Source organism: Carcharodon carcharias, chromosome 14, assembly GCF_017639515.1.
Source record: "Carcharodon carcharias isolate sCarCar2 chromosome 14, sCarCar2.pri, whole genome shotgun sequence".
Taxonomy (NCBI): Eukaryota; Metazoa; Chordata; class Chondrichthyes; order Lamniformes; family Lamnidae; genus Carcharodon; species Carcharodon carcharias.
Genome location: NC_054480.1, coordinates 81,242,683 through 81,266,980, shown reverse-complemented (window position 1 = coordinate 81,266,980; position 24,298 = coordinate 81,242,683). Strand labels below are relative to the sequence as shown.

Genomic DNA, 24,298 nt, shown 5'->3' with positions numbered 1-24,298 from the left:
CACTGTGTACAGACTAAAAGCAAAAAAATACGGATGTCATTTCCGCCAACTCCAGCATGATGCCACCACCAAACACATCTTCCCTTTACCAACCCCACCGCCGCACCGCACCCCCCCCCCCCCCCACCAACCGGTGGCATTCCATAGGGATCGTTCCCTCCATGACACCTGCTCCACTCCTCCATCACCCCCTACACATCAACCCCCTCCCACTGCACCTTCCCATGCAACCGCAGAAGGTGCAACACCTGCCCCTTTACTTTCCCTCTCCTCACCATCCAAGGGCCCAAACACTCCTTTCAAGTGAAGCAACGCTTCACTTGCACTTCCCTCAACTTAGTCTACTGCATTCATTGCTCCCAATGCTGTTTCCTCTACATTGGAGAGACCAAACGCAGACTGGGTGACCACTTTGCAGAACATCTTCAGTCTGTCCGCAAGCATTACCCAGACCTCCCTGTCGCTTGTCATTTCAACACTCCACCCTGCTCTCAGTCCCACATGTCCGTCCTTGGCCTGCTGCATTGTTCCAGTGAAGCCCAACGCAAACTGGAGGAACAGCACCTCATCTTCCGACTAGGCACTTTACAGCCTTCCGGACTGAATATTGAGTTCAACAATTTTAGATCATGATCTCTCTCCTCCATCCCCACCCCATTTCTGATTTCCCCCTTCCTTTTTGTTTTTACCAGTAATTTATATAGATTTTTCTTTTCCCACCTATTTTCATTATTTTTAAATGTATTTCCATCCATTGTTTTATCTCTACCTTTTAGCCTTTTTCGATTCCTTCATCCCACCCCACCCCTACTAGGGCTATCTGTACCTTGCTCGTGCTGCTTTCTACCCTTAATTAGCACATTCCTTTAGATAATATCACCACCTTCAACACCTCTTTGTCCTTTTGTCTGTGACATCTTTTGGTTATCTCCACCTATCACTGGCCCTCTATCCAGCTCTACTTGTCCCACCCACACCCCCCCCCCCCCCTTAAACCAGCTTATATTTCACCCCTTTTCTATTTTTCCTTAGTTCTCTTGAAGAGTCATGCAGACTCGAAACGTTAACTGTGTTCCTCTCCACAGATGCTGCCAGACCTGCTGAGTTTTTCCAGGTATTTTTGTTTTTACTGTGTACAGACTGGTATGCACAGACAGACACTGCATACAGACTGGTACACACAGCCAGACACTGTGCAGAGACTCGTACACACAGACAGAGACTGTATACAGACTGGTACACACAGGTAGACACTGCATACATACTGGTACACACATACAGACACTGTATATAGACCGGTACACACAGGCAGACACTGTGCAGAGACTCGTACACACATACAGACACTGTATACAGACTGGTACACACAGGTAGACACTGCATACATACTGGTACACACATACAGACACTGTATATAGACTGGTACACACGGGCAGACACTGCGTACAGACTGGTACACATAGACAGACACTGCATACAGACTGGCGCACACAGGCAGACACTGTGTACAGACTGATACACACAGACAGACACTGCATACAAACTGGTACACACAGCCAGACACTGCGTACAGACTGGTATACACAGAGAGAGACACTGTATACAGGCTGGTACACATGGAGACACACTATATACAGACTAATACACACAGACAGACACTGTGTACAGACTGGTACACACAGACAGATACTGCATACAGACTGGTACACACAGACAGGCACTATGCATAAACTGGTACACACAGCCAGACACTGCGTACAGACTGGTATACACAGACAGACATTGCGTACAGGCTGGTATACACAGAGAGACACTGTATACAGGCTGGTACACACAGAAACACACTGTATACAGACTGGTACACACAGACAGAGACTGCATACAGACTGGTACACACAGAGACACACTGTGTACAATCTGGTACACACAGTCAGACACTGCGTACAGACTGGTATACACAGACAGACACTGTATACAGACTGGTACACACAGGCAGACACTGTGTGCAGACTGGTATACACAGACAGAGACTGCATACAGACTGGTACACACAGACAGACACTGTGTGCAGACTGGTACACACAGACAGACATTGCGTACAAACTGATATACACAGAGAGACACTGTATACAGGCTGGTACACACAGAGACACACTGTATACAGACTGCTACACACAGACAGAGACTGCATACGGACTGGTACATAAAGACAGACACTGTATGCAGACTGGTACACACAGACAGACACTGTGTACAGGCTGGTACACACAGGCAGGCACTGTGTGCAAACTGGTACACACAGACAGACACTTGTAAAGACTGGTACACACAGACAGACACTGTGTAAAGACTGGTATACACAGACAGACAGACACTGTGTAAAGGCTGGTATACACAGACAGACAGACACTGTGTACAGGCTGGTATACACAGACAGACAGACACTGTACAGGCTGGTACACAAAGTGTGTGGGAGATCTAATAGGGAATTGAGGGGGATCAGTAAGGGGTTTGTGGGAGGTTGCTGTCTCTGCCTCACTCCTATAAGTGATGCTGCTCCATTCATGAATCTCACTTGACTCTGGTTATGACATTACTCAGAATCCTTTACTCCTCCAACCACCACCCCTGCCACACCCCCCACCAGATTCTGCTCCTCCAGCTGCAGTTGTGCCAATGAGAAGATGTAAAGCCCTGGGGCTGCAGTGTGTCCACGTTGAGCTGTGGTCATGGTCGATGAGCAGTGTCGGCTTGTGGCAACCATTGTCTGATGAGGAAACTGGAGATGTCAGCTGTAGTCCAGTCTGTAGCCCTCTCCCTCACCTCTTAATCAAAAGCTTGTGGGCTCAAGGTCCACAATCCTAAGGTTCAGGCTGACAACCTGGTGCAGTACTGAGGGAGGTCAGCACTGTTGGTGCTCTCAATTGAACAGAAAAAAATCTCATGGCACTGTTTGAGGCAGAGAAGGAGACATCTCCCCAATTTCTTGCTCAAGCTTTATGTTTCAACCAACAATACAAAGAAAAACTGATTGGCCATTACCTAATTCTGGGATCTTGCTCTGCACAAATTGGTTGCTGTGACCATATTACAACAATAACTGCACTTCAAAAAATAATCCAGCTGTAGAGCACTTTGGGATGTCCTGAGGATATGGAAGCTGGTAAATAAATGCAAATCTCTGCGGGATTTCAAAGAGCCTTTCAATGTAAATCTCCTTCTTTCAGGTATTCAGAAAAGTGAGGTATCCCGAACAGGAAACAACACAAGAAGCTGTGAATGTGGAGGAACAAATGGTGCAATCTCTGAGGGAACACATCCAAAGGTTTTCCATGGAGAAACATCAGAGGAATTCTAGAGTCCAGACACAAACGGATAGCTCGTTACATTCTGTATATGGTTAGACGGGCATGGGTAGGGAGAGGGACTCACTCCCACCTTCCTGACTCTCTGTCTCTACAATGAGTTCTCTGAGCACCACAGTCTATCTCCCTGCATGGTCCATTAATTAAATCAAAAAAGCACAGATCGTAGTGACCCACAGGCCCGTGTTGAGCCTTCACATTGAGGCCAAATCCTGCCTGGCTCAGGTCCCAGTCTCAATGAGCCATGACCTGACTGTCACTGAGCTTCAGAATGGTCGTTCATGTTGATTCCTGCAGTGAAACGAGGCAGCAATTAACTTCAGACCCACACTGGCACACTGAGCATTCACTAGGGCAGCTGGTACAGGGCACCCCACTGGGCACAGAGCACCCAGCTGGCTGCTGATCCACTGTAACCCATTTAGTATGACTATCCAAGAGGAAGTTTGACCCTGTTATTGTTCCTATGAAGCTTCTCTTAAGGCTGTGCTGTTCAGCTGCTGTTGTGTTCAGTTTGGTCAGTTTAGCACTATCTTCAGGCAATCTGGTCACAGGACTGATAACCAGAGGCCACTGATTGGTCTCATTTCATCAGAAGCAGAGGGGAGCTGAGGAGATGTTTCAGCCCAGTGAGTTGTTGTTACCTGGAAAGTAGAATGAGAGTCAACAGTAACATTTAAAAGAGAACTGGATTAAAATTTGAAAAAGTAAATTTTGCAGGTGCGTGAGGAAAGATTGGGGAGTTTGATGAATTGGATTCTTCCTTTAAAAGGGTCAGCAAAAGCACAATAGGCCAAATAGCCTCCAACTGCATGATATCATTCTACCATTCAGCCTCCTCACTATACTGGATGGGAATGAAGGAGCTACACAGGGAATTGCTGACCAGTGAATAGGCTCAAGCTATAACAATGATCATTTGTATAAAGGATTGTGTCAAGTAATACAGAAGCAAAGAACCTTTCAAAATTGTAGCAGGTTTTACAGAATAAAAATTTCTCAAATCTCATTGTCAAGAGTGGGTGAATGGTGTCTGATTTAATTGGTGTAATGAAGTGTATAGTTAAAAAGTACAATTCCCTATTTTACACTGTGCAGCATTATTTAAATAAACTGTTAGTGTAGAATCTTGGACAGGGATTCTAATGGTACTCTGTGTGAGAACTCAGTGGCACTTGTTAAATGTATTAAAGAAACAAACATGAAATATGCTTTAAGTATCTATTGCAACATTAAAGATTATAAAAAGATGGAAAACATAATCTCATGTCTAATATAGAATTCAAAGGTTCAACCTCTCCAACCTTACAGCAAAATATCTTCGCGTATCCATCAAAATCTGAAGTAAATCACTTCCTTAGATTCTCTGAGCAGCAACGCCATATGTAGAGCAAGACACTCCCCCTCTACCCGAGTAGAAGGATCTAACTATGCATTTGGCCCTCTTACAGTGAGAAGTACTGATGAGGATTTCATTGTTTCTAATCTGACTCGCTCATCTTTTACAAATGTGGGTATTACCTCTCTGCATAGATTCATCCCCTTCCTTATAAAGTTATATCATTCACTATTATTAGTTGATTATTTAATTGCTGCAAATTTTCTTATCACAAATTTGTGATCTTTTATCTTGTCAAGAATGTTTTTAATATCTTACCAATCATTTTAACTTTTGTTTATTTGTTAATTTATCTTGTTCGTCTTGGTCATCTTGTTTTTAAAAAGCTTTTAAACTTTACAAAGAATGGTCAGTCCAGTTCTTTTTGCCAGACCTGTTGAGTTTTTCCAGGTAATTCTGTTTTGGTTTTGGATTTCCAGCATCCGCAGTTTTTTGTTTTTATCTCTGTGTTTAATTGACTGCCACTCCTCTTCAAGGAATGCCTACCTTGAAGAAGTTTTGTTCCTCTCTGCGACAAGATTTCCATATCTCTCTTTTGCCTTGTTCACCTTCATTGCTTTCCATTTCTCTCCTGGTGTTTGACAAGGTGTTTACTAAAACCCGCTTTCACAGCCATATCTCCTTTCTCAGTGACTGTCTCCGTCTCCAACTTTCCCCACGTGGATTTCAACTGAAATTCCATCCCTCCTGTTTCGAACCCACCCAGGATTACAGGTATCTCCGGGACATAAAATGTTTCTCGGACTGCTGTTCCCGTCACATTCTGAGATCCACACTCAGTGCCATGTGCCGCCATATGAACACACTTGACCTCTCCCTCCAGCAGCACCGCCGTACCCTTTTCCAAAGCTGCGCGTGCCCCCAGTTTCATTTTGTTCTTTGTCTCATCTGACGCCTCAACAAGAAACTTTTTCTCTCAAGTGCTAAGGAACGCAAGCTCCAACAACTCATCGACACCAACACCCATCTAGGACCCTCCACCCCTGCATGTCCCTCCGTTCCCACCCCATCTTCCAATCCCAGCCCCAGCCATGTATTCACTATACCCCCTGACCTTCCCCTCTCTGACGCTGAACGTTCGGTGCTTAGCAAAGGATTTAGTTTCATACCCTTACGCCCTCACCTCAATGAATTTCGGGTTCGGCACGATGCTGAACTCTTCTTCCGCCGTCTTCGTGCTTACTTCTTTGGGCAGGAGTCCTCTCCCCGTTCAACGGATCCTTTTACCCACCTCCAATATTCTCCCTACACCTGGACCCCTCCCTCTGGATTCTTACCTTCTCTTGATCTTTTCATTGAGAACTGTCGGCGCGACATTAGTCGTCTCAATTTCTCTGCTCCTCTCACCCAGTCTAACCTGTCTCTCTCTGAACTTACTGCATTCTGTTCTCTCAGGTCCAACCCCAACATTGTCATCAAACACGCTGACAAGGGTGGTGCTGTTGTTGTCTGGTGCACTGACCTCTACCTCGCGGAGGCTGAGCGTCAATTCGCAGACACTTCCTCCTACCTCTCCCTGGACCATGACCCCACCACTGAACATCAAGCCATTGTTTCCAGGACTGTCACTGACCTCATCTCCTCTGGAGATCTTCCTCCCACAGCTTCCAACCTGATAGTCGCCCAACCTCGGACGGCCCGTTTCTACCTCCTACCCAAAATCCACAAACAGAACTGTCCCGGTGGACCGATCGTCTCAGCTTGCTCCTGCCCCACGGAACTCATTTCTCGTTATCTTGACTCCCTTCTCTCTCCCCTTGTCCAGTCCCTTCCCACCTACATCCATGATTCCTCTGACACCTTACGTCACATCAACAATTTCCAGTTCCCTGGTCCCAACCACTTCCTCTTCACCATGGACGTCCAATCCCTCTACACCTCCATCCCCCACCAGGATGGTCTGAGGGCCCTTAGCTTCTTCCTCGAACAGAGGCCCGAACAATCCCCATCCACCACTACTCTCTTCCGTCTGGCTGAACTTGTTCTCACACTGAACAATTTCTCCCTTAACTCCTCTCACTTCCTCCAAATAAAAGGTGTGGCTATGGGTACCCGCATGGGCCCCAGCTATGCCTGTCGCTTTATGGGGTATGTGGAACATTCCTTGTTCCAGTCCTACTCCGGCCCCCTCCCACAACTCTTTCTTCGGTACATCGATGATTACTTTGGTGCTGCTTCATGCTCTCGTCAGGACTTGGAAAAATTTATTAATTTTGCTTCCAATCTCCACCCCTCCATCATTTTCACATGGTCCATCTCTGACACTTTCCTTCCCTTCCTTGACCTCTCTGTCTCAATTTCTGGTGATAGACTGTCCACCAATATCCATTACAAGCCTACCGACTCCCACAGCTACCTCGACTACAGCTCCTCACACCCCGCTTCCTGTAAGGACTCCATCCCATTCTCTCAGTTCCTTCGCCTCCGTCGCATATGTTCTGAAGATGCTACCTTCAAAAACAGTTCCTCTGACATGTCCTCCTTCTTCCTTAACTGAGGTTTTCCACCCACGGTCATTGACAGGGCCCTCAACCATGTCCGGCCCATCTCCCACTCAAGCGCCCTCACGCCTTCTCCTCCCTCCCAGAAACATGATAGGGTCCCCCTTGTCCTCACTAATCACCCCACCAGCCTCCGCATTCAAAGGATCATCCTCCGCCATTCCCGCCAACTCCAGCATGATGCCACCACTAAACGCATCTTCCCTTCACCCCCTCCAGCGGCATTCCGTAGGTATCGTTCCCTCCGGGACACCCTGGTCCGCTCCTCCATCACCCCCTACTCCTCAACCCCCACCTATGGCACCTCTCCATGCCCACATAAAAGATGCAACACCTGCCCTTCACTTCCTCTCTCCTCACCATCCAAGGGCCCAACCACTCCTTTCAAGTGAAGCAGCATTTCACTTGTATTTCCCCCAACTTAGTCTACTGCATTCGTTGCTCCCAATGCGGTCTCCTCTACTTTGGAGAGACCAAACGTAAACTGGGCAACCACTTTGTAAAACACCTGCGGTCTGTCCGCAAGAATGACCCAAACCTCCCTGTTGCTTGCCATTTTAACACTCCACCCAGCTCTCTTGCCCACATGTCTGTCCTTGGCTTGCTGCATTGTTCCAGTGAAGCCCAATGCAAACTGGAGGAACAACACCTCATCTTCCGAGTATGCACTTCACAGCCTTCCGGACTGAATATTGAATTCAACAACTTTAGATCTTGAACTCCCTCCTCCATCCCCACCCCCTTCCCATTTCTCCCCCCTTCCTTTTGTTTTTTTCCAATAATTTATATGGATTTTTCTTTTCCCACCTATTTCCATTATTTTTAAATCTTGTATTCCCTGCTAGTCTTTCCAACCCACCCGCACTAGAGCTGTACCTTGAGTGCCCTGCCATCCATTCTTAATTAGCACATTCGTTTAGATAATATCACCAACTTCAACACCTCTGTGTTCTTTTGACTGTGACATCTCTTGGTTATCTGCTCCTATCACTGCTTGCTTGTCCCTACAACCACACCACCCTCCCCCCGCCCCACTTCTCTCCCCCTAACCGCGCCCCCCCCCCCACCTTAAACCAGCTTATATTTCACCCCTCTCCTAATATTCACTCAGTTCTGTTGAAGGGTCATGAGGACTCGAAACGTCAACTCTTTTATTCTCCGCCGATGCTGCCAGACCTGCTGAGCTTTTCCAGGTAATTCTGTTTTTGTTTTGGATTTCCAGCATCTGCAGTTTTTTGTTTTTATCATTTTACAATCAGGTTATCCAAAGTAACTGTGCTCTTGTAAGGGTGATATGTAATAATCCATTTTCTGTGATTGAAAATCCTTAAATTGATTGATAATAGTTCACAAGACATTGGTTCTATCTTGCACCAGCTTTTAATTTGTTCTTTCTTCAAAGTTGTCTGTAATTTTTCTGTAATAGTGTGTATCTGTTACCTATTTTCAAAAATCTTTTTTAAAAATTCCAATTAATTCTAAGGTCATTAGGTAATGGGCATATGATTTAAGTCAGGGATCTGAGATGGCTCTGTCTGGGTGAAAACTTTAAACCTTTTCTGCTTAAATTCATTAGTAGTAAGAGAATCTTTATTCCTAAAATGTAACATCCCATTTATATCTGAATTCTACCTAATTATCTATATTCCACCTAACTGCATTGATAATCCTTCACAGCAGGACTCTGGGTAATTCCTGACTCATTCCTGGGACTCTGGGTGACTCCCGACTCATTCCCAGGATTCTGGGTGATTCCTGACCCAGTCCCGGGATTCTGGGTGATTCCTGACCCAGTCCTGGGATTCTGCGTGATTCCCGACTCAGTCCCCACAACTCTGGTTGATCCCTGACCCTGGCTCCTTAAATTTCATCAAATTCCTGGCAACTGAGGAAATTCCCTTTCTGCGAGAACACAGGGATTTGTGGGATTGAATTCTGGATGTACACTCAACGGTCAATTGATCTTGATTGTTATACAAAAGGAGAGATTGTTAATCAGTGGGTTGTTTTATAGGCTGTTCGATTCCATTTTAAAAAGGGACATCAGGGGCAGAATTTTGCCCTCATTGGGCGGGATCGTCGGGGGAGGGGAGGGAAGCGGGAGCAGGAGCGGGAGTGGGAGCAGTTGGGAAGCCAACCACCGCCCGCCATTTTACTCTGACTGGCCAATTAAGGCCCACCCAGCGTGAAACGTGTGCTGAAGCGCTGCCTGTGTGGGGTGGGGGAGGAGGGTGAATGAGCAAGCTCGCACATGCACGCGGGTGCACACAGGAAATGAAGATTTTGAACAAAGAAAATAAAGGATTTAAAAATATTTATAACATTTCCTCGCATGTGACTCTGCCACGCCAGCAAGGGCATGTTAGAAATTAGTTTGGAAAGTTTAATTTTTTTTTTTAATCACTGGATGAAACCTCATTCGCAAAATATCCAAAGGCCGCTTGGCCTTTTCACTCACAGGCAGCAAAAAATTTAATTCAGTTGCTACTTTATGGTCTTAATAGGCCTGTTAATTGCCAGTGGGGGCAGTGCTGACTCCCATGTGTGCCCAGTGACCGAAATATCATGATGATGCTGGGATGCTCGCCCGATGCCTTCACATGTCACTCTACGTTCATTCAGGTCTGGCACCCGCCCGCCCAACAAGCGTAAAATTCTGGCCCAGTTGATGTAAAAGCAGACAGCTGGTTCACTATTGCCCATGTTGTGTTTCTGCCCAGAGACCAGGATCTCCCCTTAAGTCTTTCAATAAAATCATAACACACAATGTCTGAGTATTTATTCTGGGCCTTACTAAAATTATCTGCTTTTCACTGATAATCTTGTGATCTGTATCTAGCTAAACATCACCAGCTCATTCCAGGACAACAATTGATTCAAACCCTGGCTGATTGCTCTCAGGGCACTATCACCAAGATAGTAATCCCAGCCCAATAACACAAATAGCTTGATGTCCAGCAACTCAATCCCAGCAGCCCAATCCCAGCAGCCCGATCCCAGCAGCCTGATCCCAGCAGCCTGATCCCAACAGATGGATAGCAGCTTGATCCTCGCAGACTGATCACAGCAGCCCGATCCCAAAAGCCTAATCCCTTCCAGCAGCCAGATTCCAGCAGTCTGATCCCAACAGCCTGATCCCAGCAGACTGATCCCAACTGCCTGATCTTAGTCCGGTAGACTGTTCCTGGCAGCCTGATCCCAGCAACCTGATTTCAGGAGACTGATCCCAGCAGTCTGATCCCAACAGCCTGATCCCAACAGCCTGATCCCAGCAGCCAGATTCCAGCAGTCTGATCCCAACAGCCTGATCCCAACAGCCTGATCCCAGCAGCCAGATTCCAGCAGCCTGATCCCAGCTGCCTGATCTTAGTCCAGTAGACTGCTCCTGGCAGCCTGATCCAAGCAAACTGATTCCAGCAGACTGATCCCAGCTGCCTGATCTTAGTCCAGTAGACTGCAGGTGGGCAGCCTGATCCAAGCAACCTGATTCCAGCAGACTGATCCCAGCAGACTGATCCCATTCCAGCAGTCCAATCCCATTCCAGCAGCCTGATCCCGACCCAGTGTAACACCAGCTGAGCAACAGAGGCAGGTCAATCAGCAGTAGCAAAGCCAGCAGACTGTCCCCAGCTCAGGAACACTAAGATCCTTATTATTAGATGGCAGCAACAGTAAAGAGCTCACAGTTTAGGAATATTAGGAACAGGGGGTCAGTCATTCAGCCTTTCAAACCTGATCCACTGTCCAATTAGATTACGACTGATCTGAATTGTGGTTCTGTTGCCGCTCCTCCTGTCTCCCTCCTTCTTGCAATTCCCTTTTCAAATGGTAGCCAGAGCAATGGCTGCTGCGTTCCATTTAAATCAGACCCACAATTGCAGAGTCCCACTTCTATCCCAGCCCTGCAGCCACTAATTAATCAGCCAACCCACCCTCCGACCATTTAACAGCTAGCACACTTCCACAAAAATCACAGGATGGCACTACTCTCCCAGTGCAGAGTCCGGACCCAAAAACCTCAGTTTCCCAACCCCAGGGTGAAAATCCTGCTCTCTCTCTCTCTCTCTCGCTGCCTCTTACTCTCTGTGTCTCTCTGTCTGTTTCTCTCTCTATCTCTTACTCTCTCTCTCTGTTTCATGTTTAAAGACTGTGGTGCTTCTCAGTGCTTTCTCATTGTAAGTCTTTATTGAACTGATCTCAAGGTGTCTGCTTACAGAGACTGCCTCATGGCAGAGGTCACCTGACTATGCAAAGCCAGTTGGGGCACATAGTATTGTTGCATTTCAAAACTCAAACATCCCCCCTTCCATACTAAACAAAAGACTCAACCACCCCTCTCCCTAACGAACAACAGACACACACATCCCCCTGTAACTGTGAGTTACCCAAGTTACCCACTATACACCCACTGCTCTCATGAATTAACACTGTTTGTTCTGCTGGTCGGTCTCTGCATCTGTATTGCATACACAGTCTTTAAATCATGCAGGTTTCTTAATGGTACACATTTGCGTTGACATTGGCTGTTCATCAGGGTGACGTTCCTTGGTCCAGAGAGTGCCGTTACTATGTTGCCATAGTAACTGATGTTTCTCCATTGCCATTGCTGGAGACCAGTGGACTTCTGGGATTGATGGTGGTTCTGTGCTCAGTACACTCCCTGACTGGCCAATAGCTGTGAAGGAACAGCTTCTCTGGTTGTATGCATGTGTGCCTGCAGTTGCACCAGTATATTTGGTCGTTCACTTCCACCATGCACCATTGAGGTGATAATTTCTCTACGCATGTCCCAAGTTTCCAAATGGGCTGACTCCTGTTGAGAGTGTTGAAGGTCTGTACCCTGACTGGCTCTCCAATGCTCAGCCCTGGTAATGGTTTGGCAGTCTTGTCAAACTGTCTTCCTGCCATTTCACCTTGATTTTTTCACTCGCGTCTGTTACTATTCTGGTTTCAGCTGCTTTTTTGCTATTGGAAGAGTAGTTTGGGTGTGGCGTGACATTAGCCTTTGGACTGGACTACTTTCCATGCCTTCAGCCCCTTAAGGATTGCCTTGTCTGTGCTGGAGTTGCTCAATTTCTTGTTGATTCCTTTGGTGATTTTTCACTGCAGCCTCAGCCTTTCCATTCAGCTGGGGATAGTGTGGAGGCAATGCATAGTGCTGAATATCCCAATCCTTTGTGAATCGGCTGAATTCTTCACTTGTGAACTGAGGGTATTGTCACTCATCACAATGTCTGGAATGCTGTACCGACTGAATTGTGCTTTCTGGCATTCTACTATTTCTCCTGATGTTGAAGTCAGCTGGTTTAACTCCCAGTAGTCAGAATAGTAATCTACAGTAACAGGATAGTCAGTTTCTGCTATAGTGAAGAGGTCTACTCCCAGCTTCATCCATGGTCTGTCTGGGATGTCATGTGTGACCAATGGCTCTCTAGTTTGTTTAGCTTGGTACTTGTTACAAGCACCATACTGGCCAATCTGGTCTTTAATTTCATTGCTCATGTTTGGCCGATAGAGCACTTCTCTTGCCTTTCTCAAGCTCGATTCAATTCCTTGATTGCTTGCATGGATGCACTTTAGCATCTCTCCTCTCATCTCTTTAGGGATGAGGACTCTATTTCCCTTGTACAAGATGCCATCTTGGGCTGTCAATTCATCTCAATATGTCCAATATGCTCTTGTGATCATAGGTGTGTCCTGGACACTCTCAGGCCATCCTTTCATCACTACTCCCTGTAACACTTTGTTTAGCTCCTCTGGGCCTGAGCACATTCGCAGCTTTCCCAGTTGTTTCACTGCTCCCATGCTGCTCATCCAGCCTGTAGGAGCTGTCACTTTCTCGGTTACTCCCCTCTTTCCCAGCTCTTCTATCTTGTCCTTTAGGCTTGACTTGAGGGCAGCTGGAATCCTTCTCGGCAGATACTGAATTGGTCTCATACTCTCACTGTGGTGACATTGTGTGTGTGCCAATGCAGACAATGAAATGTGCCTTTAAGAAGCTGCATAGTGACTTCACTCTGACATCACCATGTGTAAGGCTGGAGGAGAAACAGTACAGCCTCCATGTTAGATATTCACTGTTGCCTGTGATCTCTACTGCAGATGCTCACTACTGTCTGTGACTCTGTGTCAGTAAGACTTTGTGTACCTTATGAGTCAGGCATATAGTCAAATAATCAGCCTATGTAACTGTTAGGATCCAGGCTAAATCCAGGCCTCTGCAGAGCTGCATATAGTTGTTGCGAGTAATAAACTTCATGTAATTGTGTTCGACCAGAACCGTCATCAATCTCAGTATCTTGCTTAGCATAGAGACTGATCCCTTGTGGTCTACATCGAGGCCCTCAACATACATGGTGGCAGCAGACTGTAAGATATCACGACTCTCATCTATCTCCAGACGATGTTCTCCTGGTAGGTTTGTAAGTCTTTGTTGAATTGATCTCGAGATGTCTGCTTACGGAGACTGCCTCATGGCAGAAGTCACCAGACTATGGAAAGCCAGATGGGACAAGTAGTACTGTTGCATTGCAAAACGCAAACACCCTCCATGACTCTCTCTCTCTGTCTTTCTCGCTATCTCTCTCACTCTGCCGTGTGTATATGTGTGTGTGTGTGCCTCTCTCTCTTGCTCTCCCTGCCTCTCTGCCACTCTCTCTCTCTGTCTCTCTCCTTCTCTGTCTCTTTCTTTCATTGTGTGTCTATCTAAGTCTCAGTGTGCTGATGAAGCTGTTGGTCTCTCCACTGTATTTGGTTCCTGTACTGGTATAAATTATACAAGATGCTGTGTGTGTGTTTCCTGGCTACTATCCCAGACACTGACCTCAGTGTGTTTCAGACTCTCAGTGCTGTGGTACATTCGCTCTCATATCCGGATTCATTGAAGAGGCTGCAGTGAGTCGCTGTCAGGAGGATTCAGTCTGGAAGCAGACATGGGGAGGTCAGGAATCATGTACAAACCCTTGCTTTCTGCTCCTTGCTCTTGAACACAGCCCAATGCTGAGAGATACAACAAGCAGTGATGTCTCTCTTCCTCTTGAAACCTCCCTCAACAGCTACCAGGTAAACATAGCAACTTTGGGCCTATTTCTGATCTTATCTCCATGTTTTTGCAGTCTCTGTAACCCTTAATAAGGATGACAAACCAGACTAGCAGCATTGTGAGGAATGGATGAGCTGCTCCATTGCACATAAGCAGGTTTGCTGCAGTGCGTCAGCATCAGTGAGCGTTCCTAACAGCAGCATTGGCTGTGAGAGTGAAAACCCGACTGAGAGTGAAAGAACTGAGCCAAATTAGAGGGAGAGAGAGAGAGATACGGGGGAGAGAGACGGGGGAGAGAGAGAGACAGGGGCAGAGAGAGAGAGACAGGGGCAGAGAGAGAGACGGGGCAGAGAGAGAGACAGAGGGAGAAAGAGAGAGAGACGGGGAGAGAGAGACGAGGAGAGAGATGGGGAGAGGGATGGGGGTGAGACAGGGGGGAGAGAGACAGGCGAGAGAGATAGGGTAGAGAGACAGGGGGACAGATAGGGAGACAGAGACAGGGATAGCGGGACAGGGAGAGAGAGACAGGGAGAGAGAGACAGAGAGAGAGACATGGAGAGAGAAAGAAACAAGAAGAGAGAGACAGAGAGAGAGAGAGAGAGACAGGGAGAGAGAGAGACAGGGAGAGAAAGAGAGAGAGACAGGAAGAGAGAAAGAGACAGGGAAGGAGAGACAGGGAGAGAGAGAGAAAGAGAGGGAGAGAGACGGGGAGAGAGAGGCGGGGAGCGAGAGACAGGAAAAGGGAGATGGGGAAAGAGAGAGGTGGGGGAGAGACAGGGAGAGAGAGAGACAGGGAGACAGAGACAGAGGGATCGAGAGATAGGGAGACAGAGTCAGGGAGAGAGACAGACAGAGGGAGAGCGAGAGACAGGGAGAGAGACAAGGAGAGAAAGAGAGACAAGGGGGGAGAGAGAGAGAGAGACAAAGGGGCTGAGAGAGACAGACAGCGGGATAGAGAGGCGGGGAAACAGGAAGACAGAGAGGCAGAGGGCCAGGGAGGCAGAGAGGGGCAGGGAGACAGAGGACCAGGGAGACAGAGGGCCAGGGAGACAAAGGGGCAGGAAGACAGAGAGGCAGAAGGGCTGGGAGACAGAGAGGTAGAGGACCAGGGAGACAGAGGGGCAGGGAGACAGAGGGGCAGGGAGACAGAGGGATAGAGAGATAGGGAGACAGAGTCAGGGAGAGAGACAGACTGTGGGAGAGCGAGAGACAGGGAGAGAGAGACAGAGAGAGAGAGAGAGACAGCTGGAAACTGGCATAGTGTATAAGGAAGGAAGGGAAACAAGCCGTAGTTTCATGGAACATATAGAGATTAAAGAGGAGCATTGCTGCCTTACAGCGAATAAAGGTAGATAAATCCCCCGGGCCTGACATGATATTCCCTCAGACCTTGAGGAAGACTAGTGTAGAAATTGCAGGGGCCCTGGCAGAAATATTTAAAATGTCCTTAGCCAATGGTGAGGTGCCGGAGGATTGGAGGGTAGCTCATGTTGTTCCGTTGTTTAAAAAAGGCTCCAAAAGTAAACCAGGTAATTGCAGGCCAGTGAGCCTGACGTCAGTAATAGGTAAATTATTGGAAGGTGTTCTGAGAGATCAGATATATAATTATTTGGACAGCCAAGGGCTGATTAAGGATAGTCAACATGGCTTTGTGCGTGGTAGGTCGTGTTTAACGAGCCTTGTAGAGTTTTTCGAGGAGAAAAACTCTACAAGAAAGTAGATGAAGGAAACGCTGTGGATGTTGTCTGAGTGGACTTTAATAAGGCCTTTGACAAGGTACCACATGGGAGGTTAGTTCAGAAGGTTCAGACACTTGGTAGCCATGGAGAGGTTGTAAACTGGATTCGAAATTGGCTGTGTGGGAGAAGACAGAGAGTGGTAGTGGATGATTGCTTCTCAGACTGGAGGTCTGTGACTAGTGGTGTGCCTCAGGGATCTGTGCTGGGGCCATTGTTGTTTGTTGTCTATATCAATGATTTGGATGATAATGTGGTGAATTGGATCAGCAAGTTTGCTGATGACACTAAGATTGGAGGCGTTGTGGACAGTGAGGAAGGCTTTCAAAGCTTGCAGAGAGATCTGGACCAACTGGAAAAATGGACCAGAAAATGGCAGATGGAATTTAATGCGGAAAAGTATGAGGTGTTACATTTTGGAAGGTCAAACCAAGGTAGGACATACACAGTAAATGGTAGGGCACTGAGGAGGGCGGAGGAACAAAGGGATCTGGGAGTTCAGATACATAATTCCCTGAAAGTGGCGTCACAGGTAGACAAGATTGTAAAGAAAGCTTTTGGCATACTGGCCTTCATAAATCAAAGTATTGAGTATAGGAGTTGGGATGTTATGGTGAGGTTGTATAAGACATTGGTGAGGCCAACTTTGGAGTATTGTGTGCAGTTCTGGTCGCCTAACTACAGGAAGGATATCAGTAAGATTGAGAGAGTGCAGAGAAGATTTACTAGGATGTTGCCGGGTCTTCAGGAGTTGAGTTACAGGGAAAGATTAAACAGGTTAGGACTTTTTCCTTGGAGCGTAGAAGGATGAGGGGAGATATGATAGAAGTTTACAAAATTATGAGGGGTGTAGACAGAGTAAATGTGAGTAGGCTCTTTCCACTTAGATTAGGAGAAATAAGTATGAGAGGACATGGCTTTAGGGTGAAAGGGGAAAGATTTAGGGGGAACATTAGGGGGAACTTCTTCACTCAGAGAGTGGTGAGAGTGTGGAACAAGCTGCCATCTGAGGTGGTAAATGCAGGCTCACTCTTAAGTTTTAAGAATAAATTAGATACGTACATGGATGGGCGAGGTCTGGAGGGTTATGGACTAGGTGCAGGTCAATGGGACTAGCAGAATAATATTTTGGCACAGACCAGAAGGGCCATATGGCCTGTTTTCTGTGTTGTAGTGTTCTGTGGTTCTATGGAAACAGAGAGGTAAGGAGACAGAGGGGCTGGGAGACGGGGTGACAGAGGGGCAGGGAGACAGAGAGAGGGAGCAGGAACATGAGACAGATAAAGAAATGCAGACAGACACAGGGGGATACACAGGGGGAGAGAGAGAGAGTGAGGGGGAGATAGAGGGAACCAGAGAGAGAGACAAGGAAGAGAGAGAGAAAAGGAAAGAGAAAGCAAAGCAGAGAGTAAGAGAAAAACATGGAGGGGAGAGGAAGACATGGAGATTAGGAGGCAGAGAGAGAGAGAGATGAGAGACAAAGACAGAGAGAGAGAGTGAGAGAGACAGACAGACAGACAGCGAGAACAAGGCAGAGAGATAGAAGAGAAAGAACGAATGAATGTATTGGGAAGAGAAATGAACAGGGATGAACATGACAAGCTCCAATTATAAAATATCTTGAAAATAATAAAATCTTTTTCAACTGGCACATCACAGGAGTGATTTATTGATTGACACTGAGTCACATATTCCTTATAAGGAGATCTTGGATCAGAAGACCAAAGGCTTGGTCAAAGAGCTAGGTTTTAAGGAGTATGTTAAAGGAGGAAAGAGAGCTCCAGAGACAGAGAGGTGTGGGGAGGGAGCTCCCGAGCTTGGAGCCTAAAGCAACTGAAGACGCAGCCACCAGTGGTGGAGCAAATATAATTGGGGATGCACAAGAGGCCAGAATTAGAGGAGTGCAGGTATCTAGGAGGGTTGTGGGGCTAGAGGAGGTTATAGAGATAGGGAGTGGGTGAGGCTGGAGAGGGATTTAAAAACAAGGATGAGAAGTTTAAAATTGAGGCATTTCTGAACTGGGAACAAGTGTAGAGAGCACAGGTGTGGTTGGGGAATGGAACTTTTTCCTCTATTCATTAACAGGATGTGGGCATCACTGGCTGGGCCAGCATTTATTGCCCATCCCTAATCGCTCTTGAGAAGGTGGTGGTGAGCTGCCTTTTTGAACCACTGCAGTCCATGTGAAGTAGGTACACCCACAGTGCTGTTAGGAAGGGAGTTCCGGGATTTTGACCCTGTGACAGTGAAGGAACGGTGATATACTTCCAAATCAGGATGGTGAGTGACTTGGAGGGGAACTTCCAGGTGATGGTGTTCCCATGTGTCTGCTGCCCTTGTCCTGCTAGGTGGTAGCGGTCGTGGGTTTGGAAGGTGCTGTCTAAGGAGCCTTGGCAAATTCCTTCAGTGCATCTTGTAGATGGTACACACTGCTGCTAATGTGCATCAGTGGTGGAGGGAGTGAATGTAGGTGGATGTGGTGCCAAACAAGTGGGCTGCTTTGTTCTGGACGGTGTCAAGCTTCTTGAGTGTTGTGGGAGCTGCACTCATCCAGGCAAGTGGGGAGTATTCCATCACACTCCTGACTTGTGCCTTGTAGATGGTGGGCAGGCTTTGGGGAGTCAGGAGGTGAGTTACTCGCCACAGGATTCCTAACCTCTGACCTGCTCTTGTAGCCACAGTATTTATATGGCTAGTCCAGTTCAGTCTCTGGGCAAAGGTAAGGCAGGAAAGTGGATTTGAAGCCATAATCAGATCCATCATGATCTTATTGAATGGCGGAGCAGGCTCGAGAGGGCAAATGTTAGACACAGAGTAAAGGTCCCTCTGCATTGTCTATACTGTTGCAAAGTTAGATACAGAGTAAAGCTCCCTCAGGTACAACTTGGTGTAAACCACTCTGATGTCACTCATTCGTCACTTTCATGCTGTGGGCGATGGAGAATCGTAAATATCTCTAGAAGGATGAACTAGATGAACTGAATAACCTTCATTTAGACTTATCTTTATGGCATTTCTTGTAATTACTGATGGGTTTTAACCATTTAGCAATGACTAAACGGTGGAACAGGATCTGGTTTGGAAAGGACTAATTTACCCCATAACCATCAATTAACTGGAACTGAATAGAGCCTGACCTGTCTAATTCTGGGTCTGGTGTCATTGAGGGTAGGGCTGTAACCATGGAAACTATGGCACTAACCAGTTTCTCCTACTTTTTGCAGGGAGTTTCTTCTCCTTTCAAGAGTGAGCCAGCATGGAATTGATGGGTCGAATAGCAATTGTTGGGTAATGATTCCCCATCCTGTGGATTGTTACTCAGAAAGCGAGGAGACATCCTTAAAATCGCCTTTGTGCCTAAAGATTTGCAGTCAGTGTTACAGACCTGGAAGCCTCTCTTCAGGTTAAGATGAGCCAGCAGCAGATATCTGAGGCAGAAAGCAAACTCCCTCACTTCTGTACATTGAATGAGTTGGAGTGTAGGATCTGCTATAATTGTTACGATGTGCACAGCAGAAAGCCCAAGGTGTTAAACTGCCATCATCGTGTCTGTGCAAAATGTCTCCAGAAGGTTGCCAAACTAAAAGCTTCCCCTCCCCACACCATCAGTTGTCCGTTCTGCAGACAGGAGACGAATGTACCTAAAGAGAAGATCTGCCGACTGCAAGATGACCCACACATTATGGCTATCCTCAGCCTCCCAGACAAGGCCAAGAATTGCTCATCATCTGAGATAACGTTGACACCTGCCAATCATGAGATTTCCAGCAACTCCTCAAACTGTCTGCTCATCGCCATAACAGACCCTCAGAGAGAATCATTGCAAACAAACAACACCAATGTATTACCAATTATCAGCTACAGACCCTCCAGCTTGGACTCCCTGACATCCATATCCTGTCAGCAGGTGACAGACAAGTGCAGGCCCTGTCTCTGGAAGGGATTTCCCCACTTGCTCACTTGGACTTTGGGGCTTTTTTATTTCAGCTCAGTTCCCCTTGGCATCTATCTGCTAGTGATCCAGAAGGTCACCCTCGGAATAATCTTCATTAGTCTTGTCCCTTCAAGTCTGGTCCTATGTGTAGTTTATGGGTTCTGTCAATGTGTGTTCCATGAAACCTTGCACTGTTTGACCAGATAACATCGAGCACTGTGTAGGATTTGGAACAGAAGTTGTCACTGTTGCCACAGTGATGAGGTGTAACCCCTCAACACTGCAATAGTTTGGAATTATGTGTAAATGCACAATTTAACCAATGTTCAAATAAAACACAAAAGCCATGGCTTTTCAACTGAATGATCACAAACTGAAGTTACCTTTTCCATCAAACCTAAACTGGGTCAGCAGAATTTAAAAAACCATTTAGTCCATCTCCCAATACCCTAATTCGCCAATCAAAACCCACCCCCTAATTCGCCAATCAAAACCCACCTCCTAATTCGTCAATCAAAACTCGCCTCCTAATTCACCAATCAAAACACACCTCCTAATTCGTCAGTCAAAACCTACCCCCAATTCATCAATCAAAGCTCACCTTCTAATTTGCCAATCAAAATCCACCTAATTTGCCAATCAAAGCCCACCTTCTAATTTGCCAATCAAAACCCACCCTCTAATTTGTCAATCAAAGCCTACCTCCTAATTCATCAATCAAAGCCCACTTCCTAATTCGCCAATCAAAGCCCACCCCCTAATTTGTCAATCAAAGCCTACCTCCTAATTCATCAACCAAAGCCCACCCCCTAATTTGTCAATCAAAGCCTACCCCCTAATTTGTCAATCAAAACCCACCTCCTAATTACCTAACTCTCCAATCACAGTGCATTTCGCACCCCCCCCCCCACCCCCACCAAATACTCTAATGATAAAGCAAAATACTGCAAATGCAAGCCAGAAAATGCTGGAAATATGCAGCAGGTTAGGCAGCATCTCTGGAGGGAAATAGAGTTAATGACATTTCCATTAGAACCTCTGATACGCAAACTCTGTCTCAAAAACTCTCAATCACTGCAGCCCCTTAACTGTCCAATCAAAACCAACTCCTCTGCTCCCCAAACTCTTCCATTAAAGCTCATCTCTCTAAGACCTAAGTTCTCCCATTGAAAAGCATCCCATTAGGAGCCTAACTCTCCCAGTGTAGGCACCAGCAGTTCCTAACCTAATTCACCCGCCTGCCACATTGCCTGTGTTTATGTGAGCCTGGCTGACAGCAGCACTGACACAACACATGAGGTACTGGCAGCGATGTCCATATGCAAGTGAGGTTCTGAAACCTACATTCCAGGTCATTCAGTCCTTCCACAAAATTTAAAGCCCTGGACATTAGGGGCTTGGGTTTCCACATTATCCTGTCGCACCTCCATATTGCAGCAGGACACTGCAGAAACCATGGGCCATGGAGTTTTGTTTATTCATTCATAGGATGTGGGTGTCGCTGGCTTGGCCAGCATTTATTGCCCATCCCTAATTGCCCTTGAGAAGGTGGTGGTGAGCTGCCTTCTTGAATCACTGCAGTCCATGTGGCATAGGTACAAGTGAAGGAAGTTCCAGGATTTTGACCCAGTGACAGTGAAGGAACGGCGATATATTTCCAAGTCAGGATGGTGAGTGACTTGGAGGGGAACTTGCAGGTGGTGGTGTTCCCATCTATCTGTTGCCCTTGTGCTTCCAGGTGGTAGCAGATGTGAGTTTGGAAGGTGCTGTCTAAGGAGGCTTGGTGAGTTGCTCCTGTGCATCTCGTAGATGGTACACACTGCTGCTACTGTGTGTCGGCAGTGGAGGGACCGAATGTTTAAGTTGGTGGATAGGCTGCTGATCAAGTGGCCTGCTCTGTCCTACCTAACATGCAGAAGGTCTCCAGTTCGAAACCAAGCAATGAAAAAAAATTCCAGGCAAGTGGGGAGTATTCCATCACATTCCTGACTTGTGCCTTGTAGATGGTGGACAGGCTTCAGGGAGTCAGGAGGTGAGTTACTTGCCACAGGATTCCTAGCCTACACACAAACACATACACACACTCAGCACTTCTGACACAGCTATCCCCACACACACACCCCAACATACACAGCAACACGGAAGCAGACACATCAACAGAGAGGCACATGCAAACACACACACACACAGACATGCACACCGAAATGAAGCTACATACACAAACACAGACATGCGGAAACATACACACCAATACACCGAAACACAGACAGACACACACGATCCCCATAGAACCTCTTTATTTTGCACATGACCAATGGAAATAACCAAAGGACAAAATTTCACTTTTTATAACTTTTACAGTAACAAACTAAAATTAGCACAGATCAATCAGGCAATTATTATACCAAACTAAAGAAAAGGCACTTTTGCGTTGACTAACTAATGCAATCGAGATACGTGTTACACTCCTTTCATTGTGCACCGGACTTCTGGCAGATATGAAACATTACAAGAACAAGTCCAAAGTTCCTCCTGACTCTCCAGTAGGCTCCGTTCTCTCTGCCATGCTTGATTAGTGCCCTCCTCAGCCTGAGTCTTCCAGAATCAACCTTCACCAACGAAGTTCACCTCAGCAACTCCTTGTTCCTTAAATCTCCAAAAGTCCTGTCAGTTCTGTCCCCCTCCTTTTGAACAGAAAACCAACTCTCACAAGCATCATGCTTATTTGTTAACATGAAACAGTTGTCTCCTGTTCTTCACAGCATTAGAGGCTTTGCTTCACAACATAGCAGTATCTGCTTTGTTTCACTTTCCCTGTGTCTCTCAAACCAGCTGTCCCTTTACTGTAAGTCACAGTGTAAACGTGTGGAAACTGTCACTTGATATTTCCATAGGTTTCTGTCTAAGATTCTACCTCATGGCAATCAGATCCTGTAGGCATGTCTCTAAGTTGGGGTACTTCCAGAATTCCAAATTTACCTTAAATTAAAGGAGATATTTTAAAACATAATCACCTTGTAAAGTCCAGTGCTCAGATCAACATGTACATTGACAACACCCAGACCCACCTCACCAGCAGCTCTCTCGACTCCTTCACTGCCTCAATGCTCAGACTGTTTATCCGACATGCAGTACTGATGGGCAGAAATTTCTTCCAATTAAATATTGGGAAAACTGAAGCCACTGTCTTTGGCCCACTCCAAACTGTATTCCATAATTACTGACTCCACCCCTCTGCCTACCAACTGACTGAGGTTGAACCAGACAGTTTACACCCTTAGCATTTTATCTGACCTGGAGGCCAGCTCTCCTCTGTACACCAAGATTGCTTCCTTCTAACTTCACAATATCACCCGACCTCACCCCTGTCTCAGCTTATCTGCTGCTGAAACCCTCATCCATATCTTTGTTACCTTTAGACTCAACTATTCCAACACCCTCTTGGCTGGCCTCCCATCTGTAAACTAGTTCTCATCCAAAATTTGGCCTGTGTCCTAATTTTATCCTTCACTTCATCTCCCCAACATGACATCACCCCCTCCCCATTATTGTAACCATTTCCAACCTCAGAACCCTCTGAGATATCTGCACTTCTCCAATTCTGGCCTCCTGAGCATCCCCCAATTTTATTCACTTCACAATTGGTGGCCATGCCTTCAACTGCCTGGACCCTAAGCTCTGGATTCCCTCCCTAAACCCTACATCTTTCTCCCTTTCTCTCCCCCTTTAAGATATCCTTCCAAACCTATTTCTTTGACCAGACTTTTAACCACCTGTCCTAACAGCTCTTTATGTGACTCGGTTTGTAAGGTCCTATGAAGTGCTCTGAATTGGTTTACTATGTTAGAGAAACTATAAAAATTCAAGTTGTTGCTGCTTGGTACATGGTAAGGTTTCCCTCCACAATCTTCCATGAGGGAGTTTTCACAGAGATTCCCAATGAATACAGCTGATGGTCACGTTAATTTAAAAAGTTCAGCAGATTTTCCTTAAATGAATCCTTAGGGGGCACGGACATTCATGTTTGTGGAAGATTGTTCCAGTTTTTAATTGTTCTGGTGGGGATGGGGATGGGGCTGGTAGGAAGTGGTTAGTAAAGGAAGCACATTGAGGTGTATACAGCTGGGACTGTTGGTTACGAGCTTTTTGAGCTCAGTCACTTTTGGGCCTTGATATACTGCTTAGAAATATTTAATTGTCCATCCAAAATTTTATAGAGGCAATGGGCATGTCAACCTGTGGGCTTTTGTTCAGTTCTGGTGACTGCCAGCCTCACGATGTGGCCAACTGGGAGACAATAGAATCTGGTGAGTAATTGTTT

The 24,298-nt window shown here is 46.5% G+C and overlaps 2 protein-coding genes across 3 annotated transcripts in view; both read left to right on the top strand.

Moving 5' to 3' along the window:
* The window catches only part of LOC121287290, a 309,069-nt gene extending 305,471 nt beyond the window's left edge, over positions 1-3,598 (top strand). The window contains exon 5 of the mRNA XM_041205027.1: positions 3,228-3,598. Within this exon, the coding sequence (XP_041060961.1) occupies positions 3,228-3,404 (177 nt within the window). The 3' untranslated portion in view covers positions 3,405-3,598. The remainder of the gene's footprint in view (positions 1-3,227) is intronic.
* Positions 3,599-13,326: 9,728 nt separating this feature from the next.
* LOC121287222 (E3 ubiquitin-protein ligase RNF182) lies at positions 13,327-20,344 on the top strand. 2 transcript variants are annotated; one of them, XM_041204906.1, is made up of 3 exons: positions 13,327-13,679; positions 14,104-14,327; positions 19,268-20,344. In XM_041204906.1, the coding sequence occupies exon 3, from the start codon at positions 19,453-19,455 to the stop codon at positions 20,182-20,184; it is 732 nt and encodes a 243-aa protein (XP_041060840.1). In that variant the 5' UTR covers positions 13,327-13,679; positions 14,104-14,327; positions 19,268-19,452; the 3' UTR covers positions 20,185-20,344. The 2 variants fall into 2 exon arrangements, with proteins under 2 accessions (XP_041060840.1, XP_041060841.1); XM_041204907.1 differs by lacking the exon at positions 14,104-14,327.
* Positions 20,345-24,298: the final 3,954 nt, after the last annotated feature.

Coding starts and splice junctions, on each gene's coding strand:
- LOC121287222 (XM_041204907.1), top strand. CDS start 19,453: ATGAGCCAGCAGCAGATATCTGAGGCAGAAAGCAAACTCCCTCACTTC.